We start from the raw sequence: 10,551 nt of genomic DNA, 5'->3' as shown, positions 1-10,551 counted from the left end.
TTTGAAAACTAAATAACAGTTTTTGAAAACATAGATTTTATTTTTGAAATTTAGCTTAGAATTAAAATGTGTTTTCATGGAAGGTTAAAACCTTACCAACAAATTGTGCATACACAAGTATAAAATTTAAAAAAAAAAAAAAAAAATCATGGTTATATAATGGGGCCTTTAGATCTCATTTGATAACTTTTTTTTTATTCTCATTTCCCTTTTTTTTTAATAAAGAAAATTTAAGCCTTTAAACGCCACTTTCATCTATTGACTTTCTATGTTTTGTTTTCTACATTTTATGTGTGTTTTTAAAATAAAAGCCAAAATTTGAAAATTAGTAAAAGTAGTTTTCAAAAAATTGTTTTCAGTTTTGAAAATAGTCTAATAATTCAAATGTTTACATAAGAAATATGAAAATCACGAGTAAAATGTTGTGAGAAAACAAACACAATTTTTGAAAAAGAAAACCCGATGGTTACTGAATGAGATGGTTAGTTTTAAATTTTTAGTATTTGAAGATGAGCTTTATAATAACTACTTGCACGTGTGAATTATTTCTTTACAATGTTATCAATACCTTCTACCAATGTTTTGAAAATTCAAGCTAAATTTTGGGGAAAATAAATGGAAAGACTTTTAATCCAAATGAGAAGCGAAAATTAAAGAAAAAGTGAAGAAACCATAAAAATTTCAAAAACGAAAAATAATATTGAAACAAAATTATTATTAAATGAAGCCTTCATAGAATTATGATTCGAGATTAAATAAATTAATATCTTAATGATATATTGTTGGAAATGCGACCAAAGTCCGACATTGATTGCTATGTGATTGTTATGTGATTGTCACACCTGCAATTACAAAAAAGTTATAGTCATGGCTTTGGTTTATTAAAATATATTTTTCATATAATGCAACTTCCCTAGAAATAATTCAAAAATGTTATATAACTGGATTAAAAAATGACCAAATTTATTTAATGTTATATAACTGCATAATCATATGTAGAAATATGTGTTAATTAATTTATATCCAAAAAAATGTGTTTTTAATTTAGGATTTAAAAAATGACATTGGGTTAATATATAAAGGCGATCTATTTAGGGAGAATAGATTCGATTTAAGGCCGTCGTCTACTTGAGTTTAATATATATCTTATGCATTCCATTCATACTTAAATTTTGCAGGAGTGAACACGTTGTCTGAGATCCGTGCAGATGCATGCAAGCCTGCCTGATACACACAACTATTAAAAGGACAAAGAGAGAAAAAAAAAACTCGAGAAGAAATAAACTAACCTAACAAGAATCCATAGTTAGAATCCATGGCGCATACGATGCCTCTATTTTTGTTTCTTTATTTAGCATTCAAACGCCAACCATCATCTAAAAACTATTTCATTCTCACTATAAATAAACCTTCACCAAATAATGTCCATACTCCCACACGGTGCCTTTCACATTCTTCCTTTATTCCATCAACCCTTAAAAATAAGATGTCCAAAATCGCACTCGCCACCGTTCTCGTCGCCCTTTGCATTGTTGTGCTAACCCTAACCCCCATTGTCGTTGCCCAAAACAGCCCACAAGACTTTCTTGATGCACACAATGCGGTTCGAGCAACAGTCGGGGTTGAACCCCTTTTTTGGGACGAAGAACTTGAAACTTACGCTAAAAATTACATCGGATCAAAGATTAAAACTTGCGAGATGGTGCACTCCAATAGCCATTATGGTGAGAACTTGGCAACGGTAAACGGCGAGTTGACGGCAGCGGCTGCCGTGAAGGCATGGGCGGATGAGAAGAAGTACTATGACCATAACTCCAACAAATGTGTGGGAGGCGAGTGCCGACATTATACACAATTGGTGTGGAAGGATAGTTTTTTGGTGGGTTGTGCTACTGTTAAATGCAAAAACAATTGGACTTTAGTCTCATGCAACTATAGTCCTACTGGCAATGTTGTAGGAGAGCTACCTTATTAGGTGATGATCAAATGTTATTCATTTCACGATCTAATTATATGAAAGGAAGATTGACATTTAACACAATCCCTTCAAAGTCAAACGTGGTTGTCTCATGTTTAAATATGGTAGACTTTGTTCTAATAGAATGAAAACACGAGGAAAAAAAACAAAAAAATATATAAGTGAAATATTTGTTATGATGTCGGAAACATTCTTACAATTATTTTTGAAAAACAAACGTGGTGGTTATCTAAATATGCTAGATGTCTATATTTTCAGTCATCTACAATTACAATTTCAGATATATATAAAGATTCTGGCTGGTTTTGATTCCTAGAAAACAAACATCCTTTGAAAGGCTAAGTTGTAGAATCATTAGTTGAATTTACATTACTGGCATTGGTTTGAGAGACTTTGTCGTTCAATTGAAACTTGCATTCGTGATCGGCGCAGGGATTCCATATCAGGGAAACAGGTCCCGCCCGTTTTCCCTTTTGTTTTCCTGAGATTTTTTGTTTTAATTTTTTTCCTAAAATTCTATTTTGTTCGGGTTTGTACACTTTTTTTGGGTTTATATTGGACTAAATTAAAAACTATACTAAATGTCAAAAAGTGAAATTCCTGATATATATATATGGTAGATTGACAAAAGACACAATTTAAATAACAAATAAATGGCATAAACATAAAAGAATAATTGGGATGTGTATAGGTCTCTTACAAGCAAAATTTTAAGAAAGATTGACATTTAACATAATCCCTATAAGTGAAACATGGTTGTCTCATATTTAATTATGGGAGACTTTGTTCTAATAGAATAAAATACGAGGAAAGAAAACAAAAATAATATATAAGTGAAATATTTGTTATGATGTCGGAAACATTCTTACAATTATTTTTGAAAAACAAGCGTGGTGATTATCTAAATACGCTAGATGTCTATGTTTTCAGTCATCTACAATTACAATTTTAGATATATATAAAGATTCTGGCTTATTTTGATATCTAGAAAACAAACATCCCTTGAAAGGCTAAGTTGTTCAATCATTAGTTGAATTTACATTATTGGCATTGGTTTGAGGGACTTTGCCGTTGAATTGAAACTTGCATTCGTGATCGGCGCGAGGATTTTGTATCGAGTAAACGGGTCCCTGTAAGGACCCATTCCTCGTTTTTCTTTTTGTTTCCCTAGACCTTTTTGTTTTAATTTTATCCCTAAAATTATATTTGGTTCGGTCTTGTATATTTTAGTTGCGCTTAGATTGGGCTAAATTAAAAACTAGACTCAATGTGAAAAGTTAAATGCCTAATATATATATATATATACACACACATATATATTTAAAAACCTAATCAGGACGGGGATGGGATGAGGATACCCTCGCGATCGCCACCCTATCCCTGGTTTAGGGACCCTAAAGGGATCTCCGATTTGACCCATCCTCAGTTAAATCGGGGATTCCCCACCAAGATCAGGGTGGGGTCCCGTGAGGAATTTTACCAACTCTAATTGTGGGGAATGGATATTGGCATCAACATCTATATGGGGTTTTGATTTCAAATCAACAAACATGTAGATTATTTCTTTAATAATTAAATTCCAAATGATGCAGTATTTTGTGAGTTTGAGAGACGACGATGTTAGAATATATTATTTGACATTTAGATTATGTGATTTGAGTTAGATTTATTTAGGCTCCATTATATTTCATAATTATTTCTGTTGACGGGAAGATCCGGCAAAGGGAACTCCCTTGAGTTTCACGTGTGACATCCCAAATTTTTATGTAATTTAAATTTTATTATGTTATGGTATATGAGAATTATTTTGAATTTTGGAGGTCGAATTGAATTATTGTGAAATGATAATTCAATTTCTAAATTTTTCTCGGTGAAGAATTTTGGAATTTAAGTTTTAATTTAAGAAGAATTTGGGATTTATTTCAATTTTAATTTAATTTGAAAAATAGAATTAAATTAAATCGATTTAATAGGATAACTTATTTAAATTCATTCTTTCAAAAAGAATTTGGAAGTTTAATCTTTTTTAAAAAATAGAGATTTGGAATTGGAATTGGAAAAGGAAAAGGGAAAGTGAGTTTATTCATATATATATATATATATTTTTTCTTGGGACGGTAGAAAATATAGACATTACCCTGAAGTATTAACAAATATAACATAATGTAAAAAAAAATTACAAATATGACCAAATTTAAATAGTCTATCAGTGATAGACTATATTATTAGTAGCAATCTATCAGTGATAGACCATATCACTGGTAAGAGTCTAACATTGATAGAAATCTATCACTAATAGACTTGAGAGTCAATCAACGATAAAAGTCTATTGCTGATAGACTTGACTATATTTGCAATTTTTTTAAATGATGTGAAAGACTTGGTTATTATTCCTAAAAATACTACCAATTGCAATTACACTTTTTTTCTTTTATAAGGGTTAAAGTTATTAAAGTTAAAAAAAAAAATTATTTCCTTCCTTTCTTTTTCGCGTGCAAGCAAAACACCCCCCCTTCTTTTGAATTTATCCTTCACGTGAGCAATCCCAATCCTAACGGCGTCGACACCATCAAGTGAAGCTCGTGTTGCATCTCTCCTTCGACCAAGCCTCGTCCACTGCCTGACACACAGCCATCCGCATGTTGCCCTTCGGATAGCCGATCACTTGCGTCGCCGGAGTTTGTCTCCATCCACTGCCTTGGGGCTGCGTCGTTCCCTATCTTTCAAGACTCCATTCTCTGCCATCGTCGACGCTTTTACCGTCACTGACCTGGTGGGACTGTCACTGCCAAGATTTTTCGCTAGAATCTTGATTTAAGGGTAAGTTTTAATTAGTTTGATTGGGTTTTCCTAAGGATAATTGAGCACTCATTAAAGTTTTAGCCCTGATTTGTTGAAACTCGTCATATTTTGGATGTTGGTATGTAGGCCAATGAAATTTTTGTCAAAACAATTAAAGACCTAGTCGACAAATTTGAGTGAGTGAAAGATTTGGATCTTGAGGACTTTAGGTGCTTTCGTTTGGGTGTTTTAAGTCGATCCTGTGGATTGTCAGTTTTGTTGGGCAAGGAAGTGGTTAAGCTTGCTAGTTCTTAATTTTGCAATCTGAGGTAAGTAATCTTACTACTAGAACTGTCTTTGTGTCAGGTGATAAAACTTAAGAACAATTTAATGATTATAAGGCTGCATGAATCATGATGCATGATTAAAGAGGAAATTGAACATATGATTGTCCTTGTTGATGTATGTGATAAGAATTAGCATAATCTTGTTTTATAAGATATTTTATAAGAAAGTACGAGCATGATCTATATCTTATTTGGCATATATGAGGATGGATGAGCTTTATGTTATGATTTATATGTGGACTCTATTTTATGACCCATGATATTTATGTTAGTGATGGTTACCCCCTATCCGTAGACATGACCTACCAAAGGTTAGTGCTTCCTTCAGGATTCATTAAAGGTTAGTTATCTTCTTTGGGATTTCACCAGAGATTTGTATTTCTTGTGAGATTAACCAAATGTTAGTGAAGGTTTATGAAAACCCTAGACAGAAGTGAGAAAATTTCCAATTTTTAATTTACATAAAAAATAAAATTTAAAACACTATTATGCATTCCAAGTAATTTACAGCACGCTTAGAACAATAATACAGAGAAGATGAAAATAGGGTTCAAAGATACTAACCCTTGATGGCACAAATTATTTATGAAATCCTCTCAATCGACCACGAATCTTCTTGGATCATGAGCACCAAAGAACACTGCAACACCCAAATCCCAATTTAGTCAGACACCACCAACAGAGAAACCTCTGTATTCTTCTTAGGGTCGAGAATCTAAGAGAGAGTTATGAAGGGTTATCATACTGATGATTGGTTATAACCGATGGACACAGAAATATATTTATGGTAAGAAGAGTTAAGCTATCGGTTTTTAGTGCAATGCTTAGTAGTTAATAGATGGTGGATCTTGGTGCTAAAGAGTTTAATCAGCTATCACATACCATTAGAGCTTCGAGCAATAGGTCCATAAGGTCCCCTTGGTTGCTTGGATTAAAGTTGAGAATAAGTTTTTGGGTAAGTTTGAAATGTTCAGATTGACAAGAGGGAGTTCGATTAAATATGATATAATTGAACTGGTTAATTATATATGATATGATTGATTTTATGTATGATATACATTAATTGGAGGAAATTGGATTTAAATATGATTTATATCTAGTTGAGGAGAAAACACTATGATTGATATATGATATTAAACTATAGGTTAATGGATATAATATGATTATATTTAATATATATTAATTTAACAATTATGGGATAATTGGCCGCTATTTTCTCCATAACCATGCGTTAGTGGGAGGTTCCATTCGGTTTTCGTAACTAAAGAATAAAATAAAAATTGTTTTCATTTTGTAGAGAACACGGTTAATAGCACACGAGGTGTTTGCATCTTATCACTTAGTGAATTGAGAGCCTATACGATAGCTCGAGTTTACTAGACGATCGCTTACACGCACGTGTTGTCTTCTAAATGATTGCCCACGATTTACAAAACGATCGCTTAGCGTCGAGCTTTTATTCAACAATCGTATAGATGATCATTTACCTTTTCCTACACGATCCTAAACGATCAAGCATCTTGTCTATACGATAGACGTTACCTTCCCCCACTTTCTTGATCGTTGTATATGATCTCTTTTCATCCTTCCCTCTACCAAATCCGAAAAAAGCCCACTCTTTGGATTCTCACTCCAAGAATACAAAGGGTTCCAAGTGGTGGTGTCGTCCCCATTCTTCGTCTGTTTGTGTGGAATCCATTCGTGGTAGATGATCGGGTGTTGCTGAATGATAGCTTGTCGTTCCAACGAGAGCGAGAGCGTCCGTTACTGAAGAGAGCATGACTTGCTATGAAGAGAGTCTTCAACTGGTAAGTTTACTCGTTCTCTTGTTTATTTATCTTCAAGCATGCCGGTAATTTAGTAGTTTAATGCATATCTGTATGTGTGAATGTAAATGTGGTAATTCTGTCACAATGCTTTTGGAAAGATCCGCTTTCGCTCAGAGGTACTCTTGTATAAGAGCTTCTTCAATTGGTATCAGAGCCAGAATTCTAATATTCCAAATTCATTATTGCAAAGAATTGCATTTACATTCTCGGTGGGTAAAAGCATGTCTACTCTCTGTTTTAAGCATTAATTTGTTTGTGGATGTGTGGATTAATGGAGTTTCTGGGATGAAACCTCTGGTTTGTTAAATTCTTTTACATTTCGAGTTAATTGTAAAGGCCTCTACGTTTTCGCACATGATTAAATGCTATCGAGGTTGTATTCAAAGTTGGTTTAAGTCTGTGAATCGTTCGTGAAGAAGCTTCGTGGTAAGGGTTGCTATTCATCGAAGATTAGAACGACCAAGCATTGGTCGAGTCGTGTAGATGATGGGGTAGACGATCGTTGAGTATCGAATACTCGGGAGTTTTTTAACACGCGTGCACTAGACGATCGTATAGCTCAACAAGCTTCATCGCTTAGTTACTGACTATACAATCTAGAGTAAATTGCATAGTAAATCGTTTACCTTTCGCGTGTTAAGCAATCGTTTACCTTTGTTGTCGTCTAAGCGATCGTTTAGCATCCGCGCATTATCGTCTAGTGTGCTACACGATCGTTTACCTAGAGGCGTTTACTAAACGATGGGAGCTTCACCCCACGTTTCAAGACTCGGTTCGTCTGTGAACCAGTTTGCTCGGTGCAAATATGTAATAGATAGAATTTTTCATTTCAGTTTTTAGGTGGTTCATCTCGGTCCATTAATCTATGTTATTATACATGAGATGTATGTTTTATATATATGTCATATGGTATGCACATATAGAAAAATCCCACCTTAGGTTATGCTTTGGTCATGCATCATCTCTTTAATATAAGTGTTATGATTTAGAGAAGCATGATTTAAATTATGTAAGAATATGCTCATGCATCATATAATATAAGAGTTATATTTATGCATGCATAAAGCATTGACATACATTATCTTTATATTATAATTTTTATAGTATAAGGGTGTATGGAAAGCAGGTGTGCTAGGTTATTACTTGTATATAAAAGATATGTATAGTAATGACTGGACATTGCATGAAGCATGACACATAGGCTAAATTTATAAGCGTTATAAATACCTTGTTGTGTGGCAATGTTTCTTTTAGTTGTTTCTTTTATAATGGTTATAAAAGAGATTAGAACTAATGTCTATAAGAAAGACATGCATGCCAACTTAGGTTAATTCATGATTTTAAAATGTATAAACTTGGATGAGATAAACCTATGATCACGACTATAATATGATCAGTAACCTTAGGGTTTAATCTTTTAATCAATTTAATAGTATTAAATTGACTAATAAAAGGTTAAAGTATAGCAAATCTATCTATAAGAGACCTTTTGTCTAAGGCAGATTCTCTCTAGGCTAGAGTATTTAAGGTGACGGAAACGTAATACCCCTACCTGGGAAACTACCTGGAATGGTGAATTAGATAGATATGATGCATGCATGCAAGTTAAAGACAGTCCATTAAAGAGTTTAATGTGACTACTTGAACTTGTATTATTTCAAAGACAAAAGTTGTTTTTTAGTGGACTTATAAATGACTTAGACTAAAAGCAGTAGCCAGATTGTCTAGGTTAATCAACCCCTAGGTAGGACATTCAGTGGGAGGTACTTGGGGTATATGATGCTTCATTTAAATCTCTTGTGTTTCTCCCTTATTGTCCATAACGTGAGATCTTCCCTCGACCTCGTGGCACCCTGGGAGTGTCTCCCTAAAGGATGGTGTTTGGGTAGGTCATAACAAGGTGGATGGAGAGAATGTTCATAGTATGTGGGAGGAGGAAGTGCTAACGCATATCCCACTGTCTCTCTCGTTAGGTTGAATAAAGTTTTTGTGCATTACCTCGAGGCACCCTGGGAGTGTCCTTCTAAAGGATGGCAGTTTTATGCGTTTCTTTATTTGATCTCCTGTAAGATGATGAGGTTACTTAGTCTTTTGTCCTAATCTTCTTTTTCCCTACGGTGGGCTCATTAGGGCGGGACTCTGGGGCCAAAAACGAGCGGTCACACTTACGCAGAATTGTTAAGGGTTGACAGTTTTGGAACAAATAAATGGTGGCTGTTAGGTTTAGTTTCAAGAGTTGGTTCTTCCTAATGGTTGAGAATATGTCATCCCAATGAAGGGGCATCTGATCACCCTATTGGTGACGTTTGTCCTGCCTCTCTAGGGCATCATTGCAAAATAGAAGTCTTAATAACTTAGGCTACTTGAAAACTGTTTTTCTAAAACTAATTGGTTAAAATGTGGTTTAGTAAAGTCTTATAAAAGTTTTTTCGTTTTTCACCAATGGTTTTTAAAATGGCTACAGCCACAATTGCTTTGTTAAGCATTGAAAAACATACTGGCGACAACTATTCGAATGGGAAACATATGATCACGACGATACTCATCATCGAAGATCTGATGTATGCCCTTATGGTGGTTTGTCCTTCTATTCCAACTCCAAACGCCCCTCGAAATATTAAAGGGGTGTACGAGCGATGGACATAGGCAAATGAGAAGGCCCGAGCCTAAATCTTGGCCAGTCTGAGTGACGTGTTGGCCAAGAAGCATGCCTCGTGGTCTCAGCATGTGAGATCATGGAGTCCCTGTGGGGAACGTTCGGACAACTGTCTGGATAGCTCAAGTACAAAGCTCTTAAATACATCTTCAACTCCAAAATGGAGGAATGAACCTCTGTTCATGAACATGTGCTTAACATGATGGCCCACTTTAACGTGGCGGAGATGAATGGGTCTAAAATCGATGAGCGCAGTCAGGTTAGCATAATCTTGCATTCTTTGTCGAAGAGCTTCCTCCACTTTGTAAGCAATGAGATTCTTAACAATGTGGAATATACCCTTAGAACTATCCTCAACGAACTGTAGACATACCAATCTTTACTGAAAAGTAAGGAGAGAAAAAGGGGTAAGGCAAATGCTGCCTCATCTTCTAGGACGTTGGATCGAGGTTCGACCTTAGGAACGAAGTCTACACCTTCTATTTCTGACTCTGAAAAGGGGAAGAAGAAGAAGGGTGGTAAGGGGAAAGGGAAAACGCCTTCTAACCCATCATCTATCACCACAAGGAGGCGTTCACCGCCAGTTGAAAAAAGAAAATTTTTCCACATCAACCAGGACGAACACTGGAAGAAGAGTTTTTCGCACTGGCTAAAGGAAAGGAAGGCAGCCAAGGCTAAGGCCAAGGCAGACAAAAGTAAATATAATTTACTTGTGCTAGAAACTTGTTTAAGTTCCCTCCATAACATATAGATCTTTAAATCTGTCATAACTCAATCTTAAAAAAATGCCCAACTTTGGCACCTTCGATTAGGGCACATCAATGTCAATAGAATTGAGAGATTGGTGAAGAATGGCCTTCTAAGTGAGTTAGAAGAAGATTATTTACGGGTGTGCGGATTTTTCCTTGAGGGTAAGATGACTAAAAGACCATTTACTAGAAAAGGTTATTGAGCCTAAGA

At 34.8% G+C, this 10,551-nt stretch overlaps 1 protein-coding gene across 1 annotated transcript; it reads left to right on the top strand.

The window, feature by feature from the left end:
- Nucleotides 1-1,451: 1,451 nt before the first annotated feature.
- LOC150031124 (pathogenesis-related protein 1B-like) lies at nt 1,452-1,975 on the top strand. The gene has a single exon (XM_090309264.1). The coding sequence runs from the start codon at nt 1,487-1,489 to the stop codon at nt 1,973-1,975; it is 489 nt and encodes a 162-aa protein (XP_090165390.1). The 5' UTR covers nt 1,452-1,486.
- The last annotated feature ends 8,576 nt before the right edge of the window (nt 1,976-10,551 follow it).

This window comes from Benincasa hispida, unplaced genomic scaffold, assembly GCF_027475165.1.
Source record: "Benincasa hispida cultivar pf3 unplaced genomic scaffold, pf3_genome.v1.1 HicScf1473, whole genome shotgun sequence".
Lineage (NCBI taxonomy): Eukaryota > Viridiplantae > Streptophyta > Magnoliopsida > Cucurbitales > Cucurbitaceae > Benincasa > Benincasa hispida.
Note: the sequence above shows the minus strand (reverse complement) of the source record. Positions and strands in the feature narration are given on the sequence as shown.

What these genes read in the sequence shown, in the direction of transcription:
- LOC150031124 (XM_090309264.1), top strand. Translation starts at nt 1,487, where the DNA reads ATGTCCAAAATCGCACTCGCCACCGTTCTCGTCGCCCTTTGCATTGTT.